This window comes from Nymphalis io, chromosome 11 (assembly GCF_905147045.1).
Source record: "Nymphalis io chromosome 11, ilAglIoxx1.1, whole genome shotgun sequence".
In the NCBI taxonomy this organism is placed as follows: Eukaryota; Metazoa; Arthropoda; class Insecta; order Lepidoptera; family Nymphalidae; genus Nymphalis; species Nymphalis io.
This window is the reverse complement of record NC_065898.1, coordinates 1,822,994-1,850,566: the sequence shown is the minus strand read 5'-3', so window position 1 is coordinate 1,850,566 and position 27,573 is coordinate 1,822,994. Positions and strand designations below refer to the sequence as shown.

The following is a 27,573-nucleotide window of genomic DNA, read 5'->3' as shown; positions in this document are numbered from 1 at the left end:
ATTTTGATACACTTGAGTGTAACTGCCCATAAATGACCTACTGGTTTTTACTTTTGGTTTGCTCGCGTATTTTCCTTTATTATATTTTCCAAGTACGTAAGCATAGCAGACGATCTCGGATTTTAACTCACATTTTTGGAATCTACGTCAGTTCACTGTACCATCTCCGCCCAATAGTTTAAATAGTTATCGGTCACCTATTTAACATCAACTAAGTCGATAATTTACGCAAATAAATTTGGTCGCGTGAAACTGTATCCTTCGCTCGATCTTCCGCAAAGATATCGCTAATACTTTAGAAACCTCGCTACGAACACGTGTTTTTGACAACTTAAACTCATTATAATTCAAGGTATTTAAATAACGTATTTAGATAGTAACGCCACAGAATAAATTAACTGCTGTACTAACTATGTACTAATTTATATATATATATATATATATATATATATATATATATATATACAGTAACAGCCTGTTAATGTCCCACTGCTGGGCTAAGGCCTCCTCTCCCTTTTGAGGAGAAGGTTTTGGAGCTTATTCTACCACGCTGCTCCAATGCGGGTTGGTAGAATACACATGTGGCCGGATTTCAATGAAATTAGACACATGCAGGTTTCCTCACGATGTTTTCCTTCACCGTCAAGCACGAGATGAATTATAAACACAAATTAAGCACATGAAAATTCAGTGGTGCTTGCCCGGGTTTGAACCCACGATCATCGGTTAAGATTCACGCGTTCGAACCACTGGGCCATCTCGGCTTTTTATATATATATATATTAAATAAAAAAAGAATATTTAGAGATCGCTTAGTTGTAGCCTCCGCAAAAAAGTGTTGAAATTTCAGAACAATACATCTCGTATCAAAGGAGATGCAAAATTTTAGAGGAATCCTCTTTCCCCTACTCCCGCTTTGTCAAAGAACATAGAACTGTTATATTATTCTTCTGATAATAAATATTTAAACATCAAAATCGTTTCACTGTAGCGTTAAACAAGGTAATAATACAAATAAGTCCGTTCGTTTTTCCCTAACACTACACATTAAAGTACTATTTTTAGTAGTTATTCTTATTATTTCACGTTTAAATTATATTAGCGACAACATTTATTTCTTAAATAACAACTACGGAATATTTTTGCAAATCAAATTTTTAGTACGTTTAGCGTTTACATGATAAAGATTTTCGAAGAATATACTTCCTAAATGTTCTATCACGTTTCCTTTCGAGGATTATTTAGGTAAACAAGAAATTTCTATATTCAATGAGGCAACAATTTAGTTAACAATAAAATCACGTAATTTAGGCGACTTTTCGTTACTATTAATATTTTTTCGTACAATGTTATATTTTATACAAAAGGTTTTAATTACATATTTGCACATGTGGTATCCAAAATATATTAAAGAACTTATTAGTGAAATATTAATATTTGAAGTCGAAATTAAGAGCATCAAAATAGTATATCAACATTAGTCGATTGTCAAAATTGCCGGATGAGTTATGAGTAATGAAGTGAATTCTTAGAGGATCGCACTAGTGACACAAAAACACTCATATGTACATATGTTTGATTATTTATTTATTTCTTTTGAACAAATTATACATATCTTAAACAATATATACAATAGTAAATACATTAGTATAATACTGTGTCGTCGCTACTAACGCCCTCCAATTCGACAGCACATTTATTTATTATTTTTTCATTACAAACATAACAATCAAATATCATTTAATTTAACAAAATATAATATATAAATATATACATCTAAATATATATACTATAAGGAAGGGATGGGATAGGAAGGAAGAATAGGTTAGGTCAATGTTATATTGATCGTTTTAGTAATGATTCAGTCTCATCATAGCCCAAATTGAGAAGCCAGTTGGTCATTTGAATTTTACACTGGTAAGTCGTAAGTATATTACTAAATATAGGTAGAAATAGTTTCCGTAATCCGTAACAGCCTGTTAATGTCCCACTGCTGGGCTAAAGGCCTCCTCTCCTCTTTTTGAGGAGAAGGTTTGGAGCTTATTCCACCACGCTGCTCCAATGCGGGTTGGTAGAATTCACATGTGGCAGAATTTCAGTGAAATTAGACACATGCAGGTTTCTTCACGATGTTTTCCTTCACCGTAAAGCACGAGATGAATTATAATCACAAATTAAGCACATAAAAATTCAGTGGTGCTTGCCCGGGTTTGAACCCACGATCATCGGTTAAGATTCACGCGTACTTACCACAGGGCCATCTCGGCTTATATTGTAATAGAAATAGTTTGATGCGATATAATTATTGAAACATTTCGAGTACATAGATATATTGCGAGATATGAATATATAATCCTATAACAATGGTTATTACAATAGGCCGTACTTGTAATACGAGGAATTACTACTTTTATATCACTTTAGTACTTTACGAGCAATCTCGGAACGACTCGAGTGATCAAGCGTTAATAGCTTTATGAACCTTTAAAGTACACTCGGCTACATCACCTTCTATATTATAAAGAGAAATGATTTGATTGTCGATAAACTCTGAAACTAATGTACCAATTTTAATAATTCTATTGACATTAGAAAGCTCCTTTATCCAGAAATAATAAGATTTCAATCTGAAGTAATGGTAATTTGTTTAGTTTGTGATTAAAAGCGCGCCCAACTAATATATAATAAAAATGATTTATTTTATTATAAATACCTACACATGTCCCTAATCGATTTAATCAATCATTAAATTTTAGTTTTTTTTTTATGCATTACATGCTGCTGTTTCTTTCTATTTTTAATCTAATTGTGCCAACCTTTTTACCAATCTCATGAGACCTACCTACCTACCTTATTATATCTAGGTAGTGGCGAATAATGACTGTAAAGTGACTTACCATAAGGTCAGGTAGCATTCGTTTCTTTCACTTATGTAAAGTTTAGAAAATTAACATTTTTATTTCTTAATTAGCTTAAGGGCTTAAGCCCAGCAGTGGAACATTCACATTCTGTTACGGTACGGTTACGGTATTTATTAATTATAACTTATGTTCGTATGTACACGTCATGGATTACCAGAGCCAAGATTACAGAAAAGATAAGCGTCGAGTCTTTGATTAATCTGTAAAATCGAACGAATATGTCTTAATGTTTAAACAATAAAGGCGATAATTCCACGACACCTACGCTATAATTACGTCTAGTAAATCTGGCGCCACAAACTTTCAAATTAACGCGTAATTGATTGTTTATTTAGCGAGATCCATTTTGTAGTTTGTTTTTTTTTTATTTAGTAAACTAGTCTGAGGTGAAAATTTGTTTCAGAATTTCTTCTTAAACATATAACCGGTTTTTATAACTGTTATTCGTCAATCAATCAACAGCCAATCGTTGTCCACTGCTGAACATAGGCCTCTCCCAAGGTGCGCCAAAGCTCCCTGTCCTCCGCCTTCCGCATCCAGTTGGTGCCCGCCACCTTTTTAAGGTCGTCGGTCCACCTGGCTGGAGGGCGCCCTACGCTGCGCTTGCCGATTCGCGGTCTCCACTCTAGGACTCGTCTGCTCCAACGGCCATCGGTCCTACGACATACGTGACCAGCCCACTGCCACTTCAGCCTGCTAATTTTGCAAGCTATGTCGGTGACTCCGGTTCTTTTCCGGATAATCTCATTTCTGATCTTATCCTTCAAAGATACTCCGAGCATAGCTCGCTCCATAGCACGCTGAGCGACTTTGAATTTGTGGACTAGTCCCGCAGTTAGTGTCCACGTTTCGGCACCGTATGTCATGGCAGGTAAGACGCATTGGTTGAAGACTTTCGTCTTCAAACATTGCGGTATAGACGACTTGAGGACTTGACGAAGGTTGCCAAATGCTGCCCATCCCAAGCGAATTCTTCGATCGGCTTCCTTCTCGAAGTTGTTCCTACCGATTTGTATAATCTGTCCTAGGTAGGTATATTCACTAACAACTTCGAGAGGTTTGCCCTCGACGTATATCGGTCCCGGCACGACATGCCTATTGAACATGACCTTGGTCTTGTCCAAGTTCATGCCGAGACCGACACACCGGGAAGACTCGCCTAGGCTACGCAGCATTTCGGTGAGTTGTTCCAGCGACTCTGCTATGATGACGATATCGTCGGCAAATCGAAGGTGTGAGATGTACTCGCCGTTTACATTGACTCCATACCTAGTCCAATCCAGCGTTTTGAAAACGTCTTCCAACGCGTTGGTGAACAGTTTCGGGGATATTACATCCCCCTGTCTCACCCCTCTGCGCAATTGGATCGCCTTCGTCTTACAGTCCTGGATGTGGACAGTCATTGTAGCGGCGTTGTACAGACATCTCAGTACCTCGATATATCTCCAATCGATATGACATCTCTGCAATGAGTCGAGCACTGCCCAGGTTTCGATGGAGTCGAAGGCTTTCTCGTAGTCCACAAATGCCATACACAGCGGCTGATTGTACTCTTCGGTCTTCTGCACAATCTGCCGAACAGTATGGATGTGGTCCACGGTGCTGTAGCCTGATCGAAAGCCGGCTTGCTCTGGGGGCTGGAACTCGTCAAGTCGTCTGGCGAGACGGTTCGTGACGACTCTTGAGAACAGCTTATACACGTGACTCAGGAGGGAGATTGGTCTGTAGTTTTTCAAGAGGGTTTTATCACCTTTCTTGAAAAACAGTACCACCTCACTCCCGCTCCACGTTTCCGGGGTCTTGCCATGTTGGATGACGGAATTAAAGAGGCTTGCTAGCTCTTTCAGGACCGGAGTCCCGCCTGCCTTAAGCAACTCTGTTGTGATTCCATCATCTCCCGGAGCTTTGTTGTTTTTAAGCTGTTCTAGAGCCGCCCTAATCTCTCCTTGGTCAACGACCGGGAGCTCCTCGGAGTAATGGCGCATAAGAGGGGCGCGCTGGTCATCAATACTGATTCCCATGGGTTTATCCGATCTTGAAGAGAACAACTGCCCATAAAACCTCTCTACTTCTCCGATAATCTCAGGCCTAGAGGTAACGACCCCACCATTTTCAGTTTTAAGTTTTGTCAGACGCGGCCTCCCAAACTTGCGAGCGAACACTTTCGATCCCCGATTTTGCTCAATCGCAGCCTTGATGGCACGGGTATTGGAGCGTCGGAGATCGCGTCGCGTCAGCGTTTTTATTGTTCGGTTTAAGGCCTTATCTGACAAAAACGATGGTAGTTCTCGTCGTTTTCTCATGAGCTCGAGTGTCTCAGCAGAGAGTTTTGGTGCGTTGTCTCTTCTCTGTGGCGGAAAACACTTGCGGGATGTGTTTTGCAGTATTTTGACCAGCGTGTCGGTTCTCTCATCAATGCTGCTTATGGTTTCCAACGCGGTGAATTGATTTTGAAGTTCCATTTGGAACTTTTCGGAGCCTTGAGCAGCTTGGAGCATGGTAGGTCGGAGAGTAGACCTCATCATTCTCGATCTTTCGGCTTTTAAGTTGATATTTAGAGTGCCTCGAACCAAGCGGTGATCACTTCCGGTATTAAACCTGTTGATCACTGAAACATCTCTAAATATGTGCCTTTTATTCGAGATGATAAAGTCTATCTCGTTCCTTGTCACGTTATCGGGGCTTCGCCAGGTCCACCTCCTCTGAGGCTTCTTTTGAAAGAAAGAATTCATCAAAAAAAGCCCCTGCGCTTCGAGGAAGTTTACCAGCATTTGCCCCCTGTGATTTCTGCAGCCCAAGCCGTAAGGTCCGACTTTCGATTCACCGCTATCTTGTACTCCCACTTTAGCATTAAAGTCTCCCATAACAACATTGTAGTGGGCCCTCGAGGTGTCGTTGAGGGCCTTTGCGATGTCCTCGTACATCGCTTCGACCACATCATCAGAGTATGTCGAAGTTGGCGCATATACCTGTACAACCTTCAGGGAGTACCTGTCGGAAAGTTTTAGGACAAGGTACGCTACCCGGTTCGACACACTACTGATTTCCACAATGCTGCTAATGAGATCCTTTTTGACTAGAAAACCGACACCACCCTGGGAGAGGTTATCACCTTCGCGGAAGTAGAGTAAGTTACCGGACTCTAGAGTTATCGTGTCCTCCCCCTGTCTTCGGACTTCAGATAACCCCAGTATATGCCAGTTTATATGACTTAACTCTACTTCTAATTCGGCGAGGTGATGGTCCAGCCTCATCGAGCGTCCATTATACGTTGCCATTTTCAGTCGTTTTATACGGTAGCCTGCCGTGAACCGGTGATTCTTAGCACCCCCTGCCCTGCCGATACCGCGACCGCTACCTTGGTCGGGCCTAGCGGGCTTGCCGGTAACTGGGGGCCTTTTTTGGGCGCATCTGCCATTTAGGGAGGTGGTTTGCCCATACTCGCCGCGCTGGGCAGGCGTGTTGGCGAGCGCAGTAGGGGGTAAGATGTTTATGGGAGGGGGGACGCTGCTGCCCATCCCCCCTTTTCCCCGTCCCTCAGTCGCCTCTTACGACACCCACGGGATGAGATTGGGGGAGTACTATTCTAAGCCGGTACTCCACGGCGTCTGTTATTCGTAATATTCTTAAATTACCGAAACGTATAATCGGTGATAACGTTTTTAAAACTGTTTTTGGAAAAGGCTAAATCGCTGATCTTAATTTCGAGTTTTTGGATCGTCGAAATTACTAAATTTACGATTTAAAAATAAAATAACTAGCTGTTCTCCGCGGTTTTAAATGTGTATTCTATATTATAAATGCGAAAGTAACTATCTTTTACGCTTTCACGGCTAGGACTGGACCGATATTGATAAAATTTGGTATGAAGCTAGCTTGATTCCCAAGGAAATGCATACGCTAAACACCCTTACTGTTATTTCAAGTATATTTACAAATTTTATTCGAGTAAAACCACGTGCATAGCTCGTTATTTAATAGATACATATGTATGACGGCGTGCTGATTTTTGATTAGTTTTAATGATAAAATTTACGAAATTATATTATGATTTAATGTTAATCAAAATTAGATTTTTCAATATTGTTTTAGTTTTAGTCGATTGTGTTATTGTTATTGTTGTACACGGCATATGCAAGCCGTGTGATGACGTCACTGTTGACTAGATGGAAGATTTAAGTCACGAAGAAATCGCTATGTCATATGTGCTGGCTCATATTGCCCAGTTCGATTCGCGTCTGTATCGCTTAGCATTTACAAGACAAATGACAAACGACATGTAAGAAATTACGACAAGAAGTGATGATGATTTGTGGTAACGTGTTATACGATGAAAAAGATCTGGTGAGTACGTTCCAATTTGTTTAAAATCGATAGACTGTGCCTTACCATGTATTGTACTTTATAAGTTTCTTAGTAACTTTAAAATTTAGCTTGTGCCTACGTTGCTATAATATCTTTATTTAGCTACTCTGCTTTAGATATTTAATTAACATTGATCTTACGCAATAATAGCTAACTATGTGTCGTACTTTATAAGTTTCTTAGTAACTTTACAATATAGCTTGTACCTACGTTGCGATAATTTCTTCATTTACCTACCCTGCTTTGGATTAGTATTAATTAACAGTGATGTTGTGCAATGATAACTAAGAAAATTGCCTAATAACGGTCTCATGACCGTGCCTTACGTTCCAGAAATCGATTAACGTCGTTGAAAGAATAAACCGTTCACCTCCACGAGGGAAGCTGCCGCAGACCGCGGTTTGTGATCGTGACTTTGGTGGAGCATCGGGACTCTACGGCATTATCTTCACCAAGGCGTTTCGTGAGAGCCGCCACGAACCACGGTGCTGTGCGACCGATCGTAACATTAATGCGATACAACCTATCAATACTACGGTGAGATCCAACCAATTTTCCAATACCAATTTCGATCCTAGCATTAATATTTGATGCGAGGAGGTAGGTTGACTCTCCTGAAGGAACATTGAAACAAAGAAACATTAGAAGATCATTGTTTTGAGATCGCTATCTGTTTCTGTCTGGTAATAGAACCTATAAGTATGAGCACGATCGTGTGCGTGCAATGCCTGAATGTTATGTTCCATTAGAATTGAGTGGCGGACTAGAAATCCCAACCAACCAAACTGAGACAGAATGTGCCGATGACGGCCATAGTAAGTAATTACATTAGGTTTTTTTTCCATTGTATTTTTAATCTACTGACTAGCCTGTGTGGCAACGACTAGCCTGTGTGGCATCAAATGGCCTGTGTGGCATCAAATGGCCTGTGTGGCAACGACTAGCCTGTGTGGCAACGACTAGCCTGTGTGGCAACGACTAGCCTGTGTGGCAACGACTAGCCTGTGTGGCAACGACTAGCCTGTGTGGCAACGACTAGCCTGTGTGGCAACGACTAGCCTGTGTGGCAACGACTAGCCTGTGTGGCATCAAATGGCCTGTGTGGCAACGACTAGCCTGTGTGGCAACGACTAGCCTGTGTGGCAACGACTAGCCTGTGTGGCAACGACTAGCCTGTGTGGCAACGACTAGCCTGTGTGGCATCAAATGGCCTGTGTGGCAACGACTAGCCTGTGTGGCAACGACTAGCCTGTGTGGCATCAAATGGCCTGTGTGGCATTGAATAACGTATGAGACATGTGTAGGACCCTACGCTATGTGTGGTTCTTATTTAATTTACGAAACATTCATTGTATCTGGATGCAAATATTTGTAATCTTTATGAGTTGCATAACATTAACAAAGGAAGTACTTGAAGAGTCAGGGTGACCGAACGAAGTGTGCTATAAAAAAAAACTATGTCTTTGGCTTACAGATGAGACTCATACACACGAGGACGTGTGATAATGCAGGACGGCCGTGACGGCGTGCTGATTTTTGATTAGTTTTAATGATAAAATTTACGAAATTATGTTATGATTTAATGTTAATCAAAATTAGATTTTTCAATATTGTTTTAGTTTTAGTCGATTGTGTTATTGTTAGTTTTTTTTTATGAGCGGGTAACTCCGAATAGAGTAGTGGGTGTCGCCTCGATGAATAGCGGCAGTCATGGGGTGGACAGCGGCGGCACGAGGTGTACACGTGCTAACCTATTGGCTCGTAAAGTTATTATCCAGTGTTAATTGTGTGTATCTTGTGTGTTAAATTAAAGAACAATAAAATAATAAGACTTTGGACAATACGAGTGTGCCTTTTTTTCTTATTTTCAAAACACCTACCGTTACAACGCCCACCATGGATAACGACAGCCAAGATCACTATAAGGCCCCTTCTGACGCTCCTTTATGTATATACATCTTTTATCATTTTACACCTAATATTTACCGCGTTAATCAAGGATTGCCGTGAAGAGTGTCAATGATATTCAATCTTCGCATACAAATCGTGACATTGACGTGAGCCCGTTTGAAGTAATTCGCTTTACCACTTCATGGAAACGTTATTGAGCTTTTCCTTAAAGATATTAAACATGCAATTACAAAATCAATTTAAGTTTAAATTAATTATGTTAATTGATAAATAAAGCCAATTAGAACTTAGATACATTTTATTGTCGAAAGCGGAATACAGATCGACAAGCGATGTTATCCTCGGCTGATGCCTACTCTCTTTTTGGGGAAAAGGTATAGAGTTTATTCCATCACGAGTTCGTGCCAATGCCTTACGACGTTTGCCTTTTTGAATTATAAAAAAATAAATAACAGTAACAGCCAGTGAATGTCCCACTGCTGGGCCTTAGCCCTTAGAAGGCCTTAGCCTTCTCTCCCTTTTTGAGAAGCACGTTTGGAGGTTATTACCCGCATTAGAGCAACGTGGTGGAATAAGCTCCAAACCTTCTCCTCAAAAAAGGAGAGGAGACCTTAGCCTAGCAGTGGGACATTCACAGGCTGTTACTGTACTTCTAAATTATGACGCGAGTGAAGCCGACGCTTATAATTTTGTTATATTTATTTTTATAAAGCTATCGTTTCGACTGTGTTATTGCTAAAAAGCAATTCCCATCAGTTAAGTCATGCAACAGTCTGAATAGCCAACCTGCAACATAGCCATCGGTTGTAATAAGGTAATTGACGGCACGAATGTTATCAAATACGATCAATTGTAGTAAGTAGCAAATAGATGGGACGCTGCATCCTGCGTCCTCAATATACGATTACAAATTTCCGCCAAACCATCGTGAACTTGTTTAAAGGGAGTTCAACCAGCGATGATGCACGGATCAAGAATGTATTATAAGACTAGTTCTTAATCAACTGTCTATTTAACACAGATATAATATTAAGTATATAAATAAAAATGATATCAAAAGAAATTTATATACATATATATATATTAGACCATATACGTATAACTCATAGTAGGTACTTATTGAGTGAGTTTATTTGTTTGTTTGTTACGCTTTTACGTCTTAATTATTCATCCAATTATTTTTATTATAGAATAGGAAGGCGGACGAACATATGGGCCACCTGATGGTTAATGGTCACCAACGCCCATAGACATTGGCATTGTAAGAAATGTCAACGACCGCTTACATTGCCAACGCGCCACCAACCTTGGGAACTAAGATTTATGTTCCTTGTACCTGTAATTACACTGGCTCTCTCACCCTTCAAACCGGAACACAACAATATCAAGTACTTCTGTTTTGCGGTAGATTACCTGATGAGTGGGTGGTACCTACCCAGACGAGCTTGCACAAAGCCCTACCACCAGTAAAGTTTGCATACAAGTTGTTCTGGGATTTAGAAAAGGACATGATCGGCTTGACACCTGTCTCCTTCACACGCGGACGAAGTCGCGAAACTAGTTATAAATAAAGTAAATGTTCCACTTTTAAGAAAGGAGGAAAACTCCGAGTGTATTAGGTTAGATTTCTATACATGCATATGGTATCGATCGATCATCATGAGTAATCATGATGTTTTTCTAAAGTCGAACGCGATATTAATTATAATTACACAAGCGTTTACCAGCAGCTTCGATCACGTCATAATTTAGATTTGCTAAATACAAATTTCCATAGCTCTCTTTAATAATGAAAGATTTTTATACAAAATTTCGTTCCTTTTATCACTTATCCTGAGGTATTTTTATTGTGACCCTAGCGTAGCCCCAGTTGTTTGGGTTGTGTTTTTTTTTATAGAATAGGAAGGCGGTCGAGCATATGGGCCGGTATGGGTAGTGGTCACCAACGCCTATAGACATTGGCATTGTAAGAAATGTTAACCATCGCTTACATCACCAATGCGCCACCAACCTTGGGAACTAAGATGTTATGTCCCTTGTGCCTGTAATTACACTGGCTCACTCACCCTTCAAACCGGAACACAACAATACCAAGTACTGCTGTTTTGCGGTAGAATATGTGATAAGTGGGTGGTACCAACCCAGACGAGCTTGCACAAAGCCCTACCACCAGTACGTTGATATATTTATCAGTCTGTCAGTCATTCTTATATAAACCGAAAACGTTTTCAACAATAAAAACTTTTTATCGTTTCCAGACACAGAGATTTTGATATCATCTATTTGCAATAAAAATTTAAATGTTTCTAGCACAACAGTCTAAGTTCGGGCCAACAAAGAGCCGCGTTCGGCCGTAACTTACAATTACGTGCGCGGAACAGTATTGCATAACTATAAACTGAAAAGTCAGACCATAACATATGCGCGGCAGCATCACTATTATTGCAATACATTTTTCGATATAAGTTTAAAAAAAAACACTGAATATTATTATGACGAATTGATGATTTTAACTTTTTATTGTTATAGTTAATTACGCGACGCAACCAAGGTAATACAAATGAGCTAAACTGACTTCAAGCAAGCAAAGTTTTAGAAACTTGAGGTAAGAAACGAGACTAATTAAATAAAATTTCATTCGGCTCACAATACTCATTTTTTTATTCATCATTAAACGGATATTTTTTTTAGTTTTTATTAGTAAATAATAACAATATACAAACCTAAAATCGATATTGTAACGATTTATTTTTTACGTATAGAAACGCTGCACACAAATCCGACTTTGGACATTTTACACACACACACACACACACACACATACACACACACACATACACACACACACATCACACTTAAAAGCATTTAATTTCAAACATTACTCTTTAATCGCTTTTGACGTCATTATATAGTTACTATGCAATAAAGTGTGCGATTAAAATAATCCAGCTGATTGCTTATAGGTTGTACCGAGCTTAGTACATACGACGCCAGCACCAGACGATTACCTCACAATGCGACAGTTATTAACGAACTTTATAGCGTCTGCGAGCGACATAGCATTTAGGTCGTCTAGTGAACTAGCAATTGAAACAATATATTACACAATCTATTTAAAAATATTATAAAATTCTCTTTAAAAACAATCAATCGTATAAACGTTGCTTAGCTGTTTAGTTAAACGCTGATTTCTCTCCTTCTGTCATTATTGATTCGACATTCGAAAGAAGAAGACACGTCGCTTAATAATATTTATGAGTAATTTGGACTTTAATTAGCTAAATGTGATAGATATTACTAAATAAGTAATATAATAATTGAAGATTAAAAAATGAATGAGTTGTACTTTTTCCAAATATGTTAAAGGTTTTATAAGTACTTTCTAGATTCCAATATGTGGGATATAGTCTATGGAGCGTTAACATATATAGAACCCAATTCCATATTCTAAAGAGAAATCATTACAAATCTAATGTGAGCAGCGAAATTATCTTAACGTCGCTAACGATTTCATGGAAGTTTTTGCAAAAATATAACCTCAAGTAATTGATATAGTACATATCTAAATATTATTGCATTAATTTGTCTATAAAACCCCAAATGTCTTTTCGCTGTGTAATTAATATACCGAAGCCGAGATGGCCTAGTGGTAAGAACGCGTGAATCTTACCCGATGATCGTGAGTTCAAGCCCGGGCAAGCACCACTGAATTTTCATGTTCTAAATTTGTGTTTATAATTCATCTCATGCTTAACGGTGAAGGAAAACATCGTGAGGAAACCTGCATGTGTCGAATTTCACTGAAATTCTGTCAACGGTGAATTCCACCAATCCGCATTGGAGCAGCTGTTGGAATAAGCTCCAAACCTTCTCCTCAAAAAAGGAGATGAAGCCCTAGCCCAGCAGTGGGACATTCACAGGCTGTTACTGAAGCATTATTGCATTAATTTGTCTATAGAACCCCAAATGTCTTCGTTTAATCCAGCACACCAATTAAATTTTTCGCTGTGTAATTAATATACAGTAAAGTATGGGATATATATCAACGCCTACATGCTGTGAAAAACGCGACTCCTTAAAAAAATCTTGATAGAAGAAAATCACCAACTTACCTCAAAATAAAAGATAGACGGAATTGGAGAAAAAAAAGTGATTGATATAATATTCAATATAGATGTAATGTGCGGCAAAATTGCAATTCGAGCTGGGATAGTATAGACCCTCAATACAAACATAATCAATTTGACTAAATTGCCATTAAAAAATAAACCGTTTTCTGCGAACGTATCGTATCGTCCTGATAAACTTGACGTATAACAGGCTGGGAAACCCGGAACTAAACAAAAGACGCAAAACCGATATCGCTCAGTTACAAAACAAGTTTCGTTACTAAAGGTCGTGTTTAGATATGAGCAAGTGCCGCTGTTTTTTTTGTAGTCTGTAGGCTTTTGTTAGTAGGACATTTGTTTAAAAACTAATGCTAAAGTATTTTTTATGCTACGTCATGTGAACGAAACACTATGGATTAAAGGTACAATCCAAAAAAATGCGCTTAAAATTAAATGGTGTTTAAAACATTTAGTTAATCCAATAAAATCATTGAGATGAGGGTCCGCGAAAAAACGCGTCCGCGTCGCAGCTGGAGCTAGGGTGACCATACGTATAACACATGCACAATATATTTTTTTCTTCTATAATAAAACTAACTTAAATTGATCCTTAGGCAGCCGTCGCGAGTGATGATTAGGAAGAGACTGACTCTTGCCGAGCCCTACTCTTGTCCCTCAGCCTAATGATGCTGACATTGTAATCTTGATTACCCACTCGTGTTATTCCTCGCAACGTAGGTAACAGCACCATCAAAACCAAAAATACAATGAAATTATAATACTTTAATTATTTTTTATGTTCTACTACAAGCTTACATTATACAAATAGCCTTTGTTCACATAACAATTAGTATATATACATATTCAACACATACGCACACAAGTTATCAATTTAATAACATAATAATTGTAACCACAATAGTTTGAAACGAATTTATATAGAGCTTATGTATTCCATATATGGATAAGGTAACGGATAAATAATAATAAATACAGTTATATATAATAATAATATCCTGGGACATTATTCGCACACGGCCATCTGATCCAAACCAAGTAGAGCTTGTATTATGGAAACCAGACAACTTATATACTACTTATACTACTTTTCTTTTGTAAATACATACATATTATATAAATAATTTCACCCAGACTCAGGACAAACAGACATGTTCATGCACACAAATATCTGTCCTGGGTGGGAATCGAACACACAACCTTCGGCGTAAAAGGCAAACATCAACCAGCCACGCCAATCGGCTTGTCAAATATATATATATATATACCCAAAAACAGATAAATACTATTATTCTAGTTGAAACACTTCATTATTGGTGGTGCTCATTACGCTTGCAGCTTATTTAAATATGATTATTTGGTTCACCGAGCCGCATTGGAATAGTGGTATAACGTGAAATGAACTCCAAACCTCAAAAAAAAAGGAGGCGTTAGCCCAGCAGTGGGAAATTTAGCGGATGTCACTTTATTTTTACGTTGAATTTATTCTATTTTCTAACATTTCAAATATATATTACATTTTATATAATTATAACGAATTTAGTGCAACATTTCTATATGTTTGGTTCGAATGATACGTTTCTCATGCAACATGAATTCAATTCTGTTCTTAACTATAAATAAAGGCAGGTACCTTTTAATTAATCTTAAGATTAATTAATTATTATTTAACAGATATTATGTAGATTCGAAGTACTTAGCTTATGTTAATTAAGTCACCAAATAATTGAATAATATTTAGCATATCGTAGATAAATAATTTTTCATATAATATTTATTATATATTTAATTACCCATAATAACCTTAAATTCGAGTTTGTCCAATGGCAAATGTGTGACATATCTTGCGAAACAAATTGATATTATATTAAGTTTATATTGTACAAGTAATTATTTTTAGCTGTAACGCAATTACTCGCGTGTTGTAATATTAGTATCTAAGCTATTTTTTCTTTTAGTTGAATCTTTTCAGTCTCATAAATTATTTTTATATACATTTCGTTTCAACTTCACACTTACATTAAAAGAAAAGGTATTTCTGCTAAAATATGCATTTTCTTAAAACATTTAATTTTTTATATAATACAATATATACGTAGAATATTTTTTGTAGCTCATCAATAAAAATATGAATAAGAATTACGGAGCATATCAAAAGATGCAAATCAAGGATGCATAGATGTCTATTATAAATTTAAGATATAACGTTTTATAGCCAGAACAAGGTTTAAAAGTATTGCATACGACAGTCCAAGGTGGGAAAACCTGCTATTTTATATGACTTGAGGCTGTCCACATGGCTGATGCAATAGAGTAAGAGTCTTACATCAAACTTGTTTATCTCCAATAATTTTAGATTTGGGCAAGCGATAATGAACTTATTTATTTTAAATGTTTATGAATGTAAATTATATATTTTACGTTTATTTACATCAAAACTATTCGAACAATAGACAGATAAATACAATGTAATAAAAAAAATAATAAATTATGTATTTTACAACTCCATATACAAGGCCTTTGCTTTGTTTCAATTAATTTCATCTACTTTGATGATCTTTCACAATTAAACAATGAAATTATATTTACAGCTATATAAGAACTTGCTTGCTTGCACTTTTTGCTCCTACTACCCATTCCAAGATATAATGGAATTATAAACATCCGAATATAATCACATAAATATCAAAACATATAAATATATATAATGTAATATGTATTATACACAACAATATATAAATAAAAATATGTGCTTCGGTCAGCTAAAAACCGTAAATCGTAAAATAATTTAAATATTAAGCAATTAGTAACCGCTTACAACCGGATATCTCAAATAAATACATATCAATATAGAAATGTTGCCATTGAAACTATGTTAGAAATAACAAAATATAATCATTTTGTCACGTACTAGTAACTAATTTTAAGCCTTATATTATAACCGACACGTGTTTGTCCATTACACGATTACACGACAATGAATGTCGTCTAATATTGATTAGACGACAATAATTAATTTTTCTTAGAAATAAATTATCACGATTATACTGAGCACGTGGAATGAGTAAGTCGATAAATATATTCAGTTGATAAAAATCTCAAATGTACTTATCCTTATATATTAAATTATAAATGAGAGTGTTTATGTTATATGTTTCTCAATCAATTTTTTTCATCTTATAAATTCAAATTGAAAAAGTTAATTCTTGATTTCGTTCGTATTCCGTGCATTCACTTGATATAAAGTTATATAATTTGAGACTCGTCTATACTTTACTAACTTTATGGTCAACCTACGATTGCCAAACCACGAATCCGTGATTGTGAACCTAGTTTGATAATGTAATATAAACTTTAGGACGATAAAAATAGAGTTGCAATTACTGAAGTGTATTATATGAATTCGGAAGTAAATCACCGTGTAGCTTGACAGAAACCTTCGCGAATCTTGGACGATGAACTTGGAAGTGTATTTAAAGATTCGTAAAGGATGTCGCGATTAACTTCGGTCGAGATAATGTATACAAGCGGAGCTATTCTAATAATATAAATGCGAAGGTAATTCTGTGTGTCTGTTACGTTTTCACGGCCACCATTGAATCGATTTTGATAAAATTTGATATGAAAAAAGGTTTACTGGTGGTAGAGCTTTGTGCAAGCTCGTCTGGGTAGGTATGACCCACTCATCAGATATTCTACCGCAAAACAGCAGTACTTGGTATTGTTGTGTTCCGGTTTGAAGGGTGAGTGAGCCAGTGTAATTACAGGCAAGGGACATAACATCTTAGTTCCCAATGTTGGTGGCGCATTGGTGATGTAAGCGATGGTTAACATTTCTTACAATGCCAATGTCTATGGGCGTTGGTGACCAATTACCATGAGGTGGCCCATATGCTCGTCGGCCTTCCTATTCTATAAAAAAAAGCTGAACCTCAAAGAATGAAATATGGTACTTTTTATATACCTAACAGCAGAACACCCCCCAACACGTACGAGAAAACTAATTTATTATAATGTCTAGTGACAATGAAGCAAGCGAGACAAAAATATTACATATGTTACAAGCTTTAATTTTACCTGTAATATTTGAACTGTTTAGTGGCAAGATATAAGGCCGATCCCGAGGTCCTAGGTTCAAAGCCCCAAGTATTTTTTTTTTATTTATATGCGTAAATTACGAAAATACTTGGGGTTTGAATCTTGAATTTCAATGTGATCACAATACAATATGTAGTAAGTAATATTATATTAGATTATAATTGGAACAAAGGTTTAATTTATAACGTAAGCAATTGCTAAGAAAGGATTTCTGGAAATTTCCAATTTGAAGAGGGGAAGCGTAGAAGGGAACTGTATGAAGCCCCCGCTCCAACACTAATTATCATAGGAATACGATAGACGCCCTATTTTAAAACAAGTAAACTAAAATTGCTTTAAAACAAATTAATTTAAAGCAAGACTAATCGGATCTTGAAAATGTAAATTAAATCGATTTAATGGTCCGTTGGATTGATTGTAAATCTGTTATAATTTATTAAAAGGAATAACGTTTCTATTATTATTATTTAAATAAATTAGACGATTATTAAAGGACACCGATCAATTTATTTAACAGCCGCTGTCGCTTAGTAACGTTGATCCCAATACATTTGTCTAGATGATGATTTTAGATTAGCGAAGATGTGACCGATTCTTTATTATCTTTAATACATCGCTACTGTAATGATTTATATATTACTAAGTTCCGCCCACGAAGGAGGGAAGGTGTTATATAAAATTTCATGTTGATCGATTGAGTAGTTAGGGCGTAACAAACGAACTCTCTTTCGCATTATTTCGCAATATTTGTAAGCATTATTCTGTTTCGATTGATGGATTAAAGCTCAAAAATTCCTGACAAAATAGCAATTTCTGTCATCTAGTTATCAATACATTTATATGGCATAAAGATTATCGATGCATATTACAAAACAAAGTCTCCCCGCCTCGTCTTTCTGCCTAGACGCCGTAAACTCAATAATTACCTAAGAGCTATCTAACCTGCTTAAACTACTAAGAATTTTCGTACGGTTTTCATCAATAGACGATATGATTCATCAGGAAGGTTTAGGTGTAAAATTCATTAAGGTCTTCTGTAAATTCGCTGAAATATGACGATGATTGTTGAAGATATCGGAAAAGATCATGTCGACTGGAATTTTTACTGGCGTTGACCGCGTAAGCCAATAAATTGTACGTATTACGATAAAAACCTTTTATGTATACCGTCATTCTTCCCGTGCGAAGCGTGACCGGAAAGCTAGTTATCATTTGAACAGTAGGAACAGTAGGAGCAGTACTCACGTGTTTGATGTCGTAGCGCAGGATGCTCTCGATGTAGGTGGGCAGCTGGTTGACGACAGTGAAGTACCCGAACACGGAGGCGCCGTGCGTCACCACGATGGCCCACACGGGCGCCGACAGCAGCATGCGGCGCCACGGGACCGCAGTGTGCTGCGCGACATTACGTACGTGCTTTAGTGTATAAACTCAAACACATTGGCGTAGCTAGGAATTTATTCTGGAAAATTCCTGGTAACTGTACGAAATATTTAGATAAAAAGTGTTGCTAACTGATGAAAAATAAATAAATTGAATTTTCTGGAGACAGACTCCGTCTGATTATGCCCATGATTAAACATACAAGTACCGATAAGTTAAACTCTCGTACCAGAAAATTTTTGTCACTTGTGCTCGACGACGTAAAAAAACATTGTTGGAAATGCTGCAAGTTCTCCGCCCTGGAGTAATATGACTTAAACTCCAAACCACCTCATAGTAGGTTTTTACCTACTAGGACTTTTATTACTATATACTGTATATAGAGTATTTTTTATATAAATTAGTAAAGCTGTTAAGATTCATTTTATTTACTAATTAATATTAATAAGAAATGTCTACGCTTTGTTTTTAATATTTAAAACAAGATTGTAATTATCTACCATAAACGTCAATTATAAGCCAAATTAAAAATGCAATGGAACGAATCTGCCAAGGCTAAAATTGAAATGCATTATGTTGGGAATGATAAGATTGTAAATAGCAACGGCCAAGGTGACATCGTTCATTTGATTCATAATATAACATTTTGAAAAAATCCATTTTCATACGACCCTGAGTTTATACTTAACTGGTTTAGTAAACAATGCTATTGTACGAGTTTTTTTAATTCGGGTTTTTCATATGTTAGATTTAAGTTGAAACTTTAATTTAATTGTTTTACGAAAACTTACATTGAAAAAATATACGATATATTTGTTATGATGAAAAATTTAGATTTTCAGATAAATTTCTATTTAAATTTACTTTTGATTTTAAAGCATATATGATTAATGCATTAGGTTTAAACAAAGGCGAAGAAGTCACAATTTCGATACGTTCCCGATTGTTATCTGAGCCAACTTCGACCGAAGCGCAACTATATCGTGTTAGTAGAATAGGAAAACGGTATCGCAACGATTACGTTTCGATTCGATTGCGATAAAGTGACAATTTGTTAGGAGAATTAGTCCCCATGCCAATCGGTAGTATGCGTAAGCGATCCCGTGACATCCCACAATAACGGATGAGGTTAATAAACCCCTGGTTTTTAGTAATCTGACTCAGCCATGGGTCCCACATGTCGAAAAATATATACACCACAAAGAGAAAAAAAAGCATATTAACTAAATTTTACAATTACGTAAGTAATAATACATAATCATATAACATCGTACGCTTACTTAAACTATAAAATATTAAAAAAATATTATTATATGTATAAGATACATTAAATATTATTTAATGTATCTTATACATATAAAGAAAGTGTATATACATACTCCTTTGTTAGTGTCCTGAGGCAAGGCCTTCAAGAGGTAGTTCCTCTCAGTGTCTGAGATGCGCGGATGCTGCGCAGGCGAGTCGTACACCACCGCAAACCACGCGACTGACCACATCACGCCGATTATACCTGATACGAACACACGTGATACATCTCAATAACCTTTTGAGTCAACTATTTTTATCTGCTTAACTGGTTTGATCCGGACAACAAATGTTTAATTCACAATATATCATATTAATAAAATAATTAACCCTGTTCACTGAAGCGAATCGTTTTTGCATCAGAAACGTTTCACTTAAACGTTACATATCGAACGTTGCAATTAGGTAAAATAGTAATAGATAGATACTTATGATATTTCCGAATAAACGCTTGGAAGTAAAATTTTGTCGAAATACATTTTAAAGGCTCTGAGTACGATTGCATTTTAGAAGATTGTTTATGTATGTATGTTTGTGTTATCTATTGTCACGCATATCTTGAAAACAAACGATGACTTCAACTCCCTATGACGCGTAATACAAATATACTATTCATTCTTGTAAATTTAATTTCTAAGTCTGCAATTCCTTCCATCATATTTTGGGTGGTTTGAGGCTAGAATAAAATTCGCCTTTGAGAATCGCGAAGAATAACCAAATAACATGATATATTATAGTGCACAAGTGTGTGCTCAAAGATGCAGCCACTATTTCCTGACTCTCATAATCCGACTGGACAGCAATCGGGCACATCCGTAGACAATTTAGACGGAGGTCCAATGCTCCAATGTTCAAATTTTCTTTTCGAGTCATATGAGTATGAACCCAGAACCTCGAGATCTGTAAAATAGTCCCTGGACTAATGTGCAACAAGCTTATCACTATTAACACGCTCTGCGGTAATAGCAAATAATACAGACATTCGGTTTTCAGTTTCGTAACGATCAAGGATAATTGGCTGGTGTGACAACGCTAGAAAATTGACTTACCAGTGAAATAAAACGCTGACTCCCACCCGAAATGTGCGATCAGAAAACCGCAGATAGGCATCGTTATCGCCGCACCCAGGGATGACGCTGTGAACAAAATATCATTTAACAAGCATATTACTGCTGCCTTGGTAGGCAATAGCGTGATGTTTTGTATAAATTTTCAATTAATAGGCCATTTAACGCAATATGATTTTTAATGTGCAACTTGCAGATCTTGATATTATCACGTACAAACAAACAAACTTTTCAGCTTTATTGTATTATTATTAACATACTTCATTGGAAATTACCGTGTGATAGTTCAAAGTTTATTACAATTGGCGGTCCGGTTGGCGTGGTTGGTTGATACTCGCCTTTCACGCCGAAGGTTGTGGGTTCGTTTCCCACCCAGGACAAACATTTGTGTGCATGAACATGTCTGTTTGTCCCGAGTCTGGGTATAATTATCTATATAAGTATTTATTTACAAAAGAAAACTAGTATATGTAGTATATCAGTCGTCTGGTTTCCATAGCACAAGCTCCGATTAGTTTGTGGATCAGATGGCCGTGTGTGAATAATGTCCCAGGATATTATTATTATTAATTGTAACTAGGTTTTATTGATATTGATTTTCTGATAATTACTTTGGTTGTCTCAATGACGAGGGAAATAGGACTGTTTGATCATAAAAGACATATAACAAATCATGATTAATGCTTATAAAACACACACATATGACATAAATATTACTCATATTGAGAAGTTAAATAAATATATACATATACTAAATTAAAAACATCTACTTTATTCTATTCCATACTAATTTATGACCACGTGGAATGTTGACAAGAATGCTAGCAGCATTCGAAACGGAATTCGAAAGACGAAACAAAACACCACTTGCCAACATTGAGGAAGTAATGCGTTATATCTTTTAAATATTTTCTTGGGAAAATCCAATAGATTGACCATTGAACTATTACTACATTAAGTGCTATCATTATAAAATCCGCAGGATAATATTGAAATTTGCATAATATAAGCATTAACCTATTTACATAAATATATATGAGTGAGAGACTGACAAATTTGTACGATATGTTTGATTTTTGAAGAGCTATGGAAATTGGTATACATAGCAATTCTTAATTATGACAAAATATTTACATACGCCTACAAAATAATAACTCACAAATGTTCATTTCAAACTACAAAATGTTTCTATTCTACCCTCCGATCATACCAATTGTTTTGCCAAGCGTTTTGACGCAGTTACTTGACATTGTATTTTACCGATGCCCGTTTTAATTACTAATCCTATTATCCCCCTCTAAACTTGAATCAGGAGTAAGTAGACAATATACCCAACTCCTTACAACCTTCTCCTCAAAAAAAAAAAAGAGGTGCGGAGGCCTTTAGCCCAGCAGTGGGACATTCACAGGCTGTTACGATACACAATATACCCAAGATTTCAGTTCACATCGCTAAGCGATTTGTAACGAGAACAGCCCCACGCTTAAATACCATGTTATATAAATACGAATAGATAAATCTAATACCTGACAAAAAAAGTCGAGACGGCCCAGTGGTGAGAACGCGTGAATCTTAACCGATGAACGTGGGTTCAAACCCGGGCAAGCACCACTGAATTTTCATGCTTAATTTCTGTTTATAATTCATCTCGTGCTTTTCGGTGAAGGAAAACATCGTGAGGAAACCTGCATGTGTCTAATTTCATCGAAATTCTGCCACATGTGTATTCCAACAACCCGCACTGGAGCAGCGTGGTGGAAAAATTCCAAACCTTCTCCTCAAAAAGGGAGAGGAGGCCTTAGCCCAGCAGTGGGACATTTACAGGCTGTTACTGTAATACCTGACAACGTTAAATATCGGTATATCTATTAACATTTCTCCTTTAAGCTCATACTACTTAAACTAATATCATTATACGGTTCTGTAGGTAAATATTGAAATAGCGTATAAGGAATACCATTAACGAAACCACTATGGATTCAAGGCGTAGATATTTTGTTTTCCTCTATCGTACCTAGACCCAGTTTTGGGAAAGGACATAGGGTGTTAAGTCACATGTTTAATTACTTAGTATTACGATGATGTTTTAAAAGCCCTTGGACTCGATGCAAATGGATAATTCATTTATTGTGACTTTTAAGCATCTTATATTATTCCCTTATTTAATTCTTTTTTATTGATAAATTAAAATATTATTGTTTTTATTAAACAATGGCGTTCATTTATTTATTTTATAGTTTATTAATGATTACCAAATACTTACAACTTTACAAAAGGATGCCTTAAGACTAAAAGCGTTCTCTACTCTGTAACCTTAGGAAGTGTAGGGAACCCTTGTACAACAGAACAGAGAAATAGTACGCTCACATATATATATATATTTTAATTTATAGAATAGGAAGGTGGACGAACTTATGGGCCACCTGATGGTAAGTGGTCACCAAACGCCCTTAGACATTGGCATTGTAAGAAATGTCAACCATCGCTTATAGCCAATGCGCCACCAACCTTGGGAATTAAGATTTTATGTCCCTTGTGCCTGTAATTACATTGGCTCACTCACCCTTCAAACCGAAACACAACAATATCAAGTATTGCTGTTTTGCGGTAGAATATCTGATGAGTGGGTGGTACCTACCCAGACGAGCTTGCACAAAGCCCTACCACCACCTATATCAAAATATATAATAATATATATGTGATATGTGGTAACGTGAAATTTTAAACAATACTTTTGATATTAATTAATTTTATATCATTTTCATAATGGAGTGTTTAACTTTTATAATTTTATTAGGTATTTTAAATAATATTAATGAGATAAATAGTTGCTTATCATCTTTCCATATGACAAGAGTTTCCAGCATAGAAACAATCTGTTTCAAACATAGAAATATAACCAATCTGAGACCAGACAAAAAATTTGTTCCAAGAATAAAACTAAATAACAAACATTGCTATTATTAGTATATAAAATATTAATATACGTGTGTTTTTACAAAGTATGTCGCAATATTCGCGATGAATCATTGTGATAGATAAGCAATAGTAATTTCATTATTAATTCATAATAAAGATCAATCGTCTCTTCATCATCAACATCATCCTCTGAGAATCAAAGAAATAGAATAATTAGTAACAGCCTGTTAATACCCCACTGCTGGGCTAAGACCTCCTCTCCCTTTTTGAGGACAAGGTTTGGAGCTTATTCCACCACGCTGCTCCAATTCGGGTTGGCACACATGTGGCATAGTTTTAATGAGATTAGACACATGCAAGTTTCCTCTCGATGTTTTCCTTCACCGTCAAGCACGAGCACCGACAATCATTACGCTAGTTTTAATTCTGGCAGTAACTGATGGTTAATTAAACAAAAAAAATACATTGGTTAAGTTCTCTTTTAATCAATTTAGCTTTCATCCGAAGTTTGAAATAAAATATATAATATTTATGTACGTCGAATAAATTTTAAATTATTATAAACTTTGTCGATTGTAAAAAGCCGAGATGGCCTAGTGGTAAGAACGCGTGAATCTTAACCGATGATCGTGGGTTCAAACCCGGGCAAGCACCACTGAATTTTCATGTGCTTAATTTGTGTTTATAATTCATCTCGTGCTTAACGGTGAAGGAAAACATCGTGAGGAAACCTGCATGTGTCTAATTTCATTGAAATTCTGCCACATGTGTATTCTACCAACCCGCATTGGAGCAGCGTGGTGGAATAAGCTCCAAACCTTCTCCTCAAAAGGGAGAGGAGGCCTTAGCCCAGCAGTGGGACATTAACAGGCTGTTACTGTACTGTTGTCGATTGTCCAAATCTCTTTAAACAGTTTCTTTCAAGGGATGATATCGAAACTTATTAGTCTTCTATCTATCTTCTATACTTATAAATGTAGATATGTTTTTTTTCGTGTTTATATACATAAAACTTATGTCAGATGATGCAGCGTGATTCAGAGAAAGTCTTAAAAATGATAATAATATCCTGGGACATTATTATTATTCACACACGGCCATCTGATCCCAAACTAAGCAGAGCTTGTACTATGGAAACCAGACAATTGATATACTACATATACTACTTTTCTTTTGTACATACTTATATAGATAATTACATCCAGACTCAGGACAAACAGACATGTTAATACACACGAATGTCTGTCCTGCGTGGGAATCGATCCCACAACCGTCGGCGCGAAAGTATCTACCAACCACGCCAACCAGCAGTTTTAAGTAGCTGTAGTTTTAATAAATTTAGACTGCTGACGTGATAAAAGTGAATCACACGTTCTTGTATTTGTTACAATACGTTTAATCAGCATTGATTGGCACGAGACCTTGGAATTATTTTGATACAGTAATTAGTAAGTTAGCAGTGGATAGATCACGTGGATCAACGTCAAAGATCGCGGGTTCATATGGCAAGCGCGAATTAATTTACTTCATTTGTTTTTAAGTCATCTCGTCCTTGATGATGACGTGGCCGAGGAAGTTAACGTGAGGCAATTGCTATGTATTCTTCCAAATTTGTATATAACAACTGGGAATGTACGTGTGTGTGTGTACGTGTGCGTGTGTGTGTGTATTATCATTATTATAATTAACAATGTATTAAGTTAACTGGAACAAAGATCGATTCTATCTCGTATTGGTAGAATATTTATTATATGATATATTCTCGAGTTTAGAGCGATTTGTATCTTATACAGATGATTATGTCCTCCTGACCGATTTCGGCAATGGCGACCAATCTGAACCGCGCACGACATACCATAGTGCACAAGTGCGCAAACACAGGGACACTTTATTTCTTCACTCACATAATCCGATATAACAGCAATCTGACACGACTGGAAAGAGTTCAGGCGCAGGCTTCAAGATAGACACAGTTCTAACTTCCAGACTTCAGGCTGCTAGTGAAAGACGGAAAACCCAAAACCTTTTTACCGAGCAGTCCTGGCATTTGAATTCAAGACCTCAACAGAGACATCTGCGGCCTAAAATCTAGCCACTAGACCAACGACGCAGTCACTAAACCGTACATTGATAATAGGAGTATTTAAATTATTTATTTTTGCATTAAGTTTAATCTTTCACTAACAAAGTTTGCAGATAAATATGTACTATAATATCATACGGGCCCAAGGTCTGTTTTTTCGAAGTGTGTAATATAATTCCTATTCGTGTACATAGTTACAATTACAAACTTGTACAATAAATATGGATAACTGGGCCATTTAAATTTGATAATCATATAAGGAATTTCAACGTAAAACTTGATTAACTTGAACTTTCGTTCAAGGTGCTCTGGTAATAACTGAGATGTAACTTTTTTGATAAATTAAAAATGAAGTCTTTTTTTTATAATTCATAATCGCTAGAGTTGCAACGATATATCCGACCTATTCAATATTATTCAGCCGGATTTATCGCGTATTAGTCAAATTCAAAATTTGGTCCTATTATTTTTACACGACCATTATAAAAATACACAATTATTATTTTATTATTTAATCAAATTTTCTATAATAATAATTTTAAAAAAATTTAGGAAAAAATACGTATGTAAAAAAAGTAATAAAGAACGCGTAGGTATAAATACTAAAATTTCGTTTCGACAATGCAATTCTAAAATAAACACCTAGTATTTTGCAATAATCGAGATGTAAATATGTCAATGATGCAATCATATGTATTATCATTTAAAAGCATTTGTTGTTAAAAATATTTCCTTATTATTAAATCGATATCTGACTCGCATTATAAACATCGTTTCACGTAAACGCAACGATCAAACATGCCGTCAATGAAACGTCACAACCGACTCGACTGTTTATTACATACATCAATAATAATTACATTATTATTTATTGATTACGCATTAAAGTGATTTGTGTCGGAGTTATTCGATCAATGAGACGTCTGTGAAACTTTCCTAACGACCTAAGTATCAGTTCACCTTTGTCCTGATTCGGAATGAGAATTTTGATAGTTTATCACTTAAATTTGTCTAAAGTGGGTTGTTGAGTTAAGAGTACACTATTAAAAGTGATAATTACGTGCGACAAGGAGATCTATGTTGTTTCTCTGTCTGTATGTTATAATTTTAGTTTTTAGTTCGTGTAAAATTATTTATTTTATCTAGCGACTTTATCTCATAGTTCTTGATAATGAGTCTGTCTGCGAAACGTGCGCGTCTGTTTATTATCATTCGCGATGGTCATAATTTGTTTATGATTATGCAAAAATTACAAATACTTTACGACGTGTGTTGAAATGATGCTGTATGGATATGACACCATTAACCTCGTTTTGTACCAAGTGGGAGCCAAACGAAGTTTTTGCGAAGGCGTCACATTTCGCAAACGCGAGCTCAGAACATAGCCTTGCTAT

General features: G+C 36.4%; 1 protein-coding gene across 1 annotated transcript in view; it reads right to left on the bottom strand.

Annotated features, from left to right (window-relative positions):
• Positions 1-27,573, bottom strand: part of LOC126771616 (sialin) — a 68,477-nt gene that overhangs the window by 12,358 nt on the left and 28,546 nt on the right. The window contains exons 6-8 of the mRNA XM_050491600.1: positions 21,160-21,246; positions 20,185-20,315; positions 18,668-18,817 (exon numbers count right to left, since the gene is read on the bottom strand). Coding sequence (XP_050347557.1) covers positions 18,668-18,817; positions 20,185-20,315; positions 21,160-21,246 — 368 coding nt within the window. The remainder of the gene's footprint in view (positions 1-18,667; positions 18,818-20,184; positions 20,316-21,159; positions 21,247-27,573) is intronic.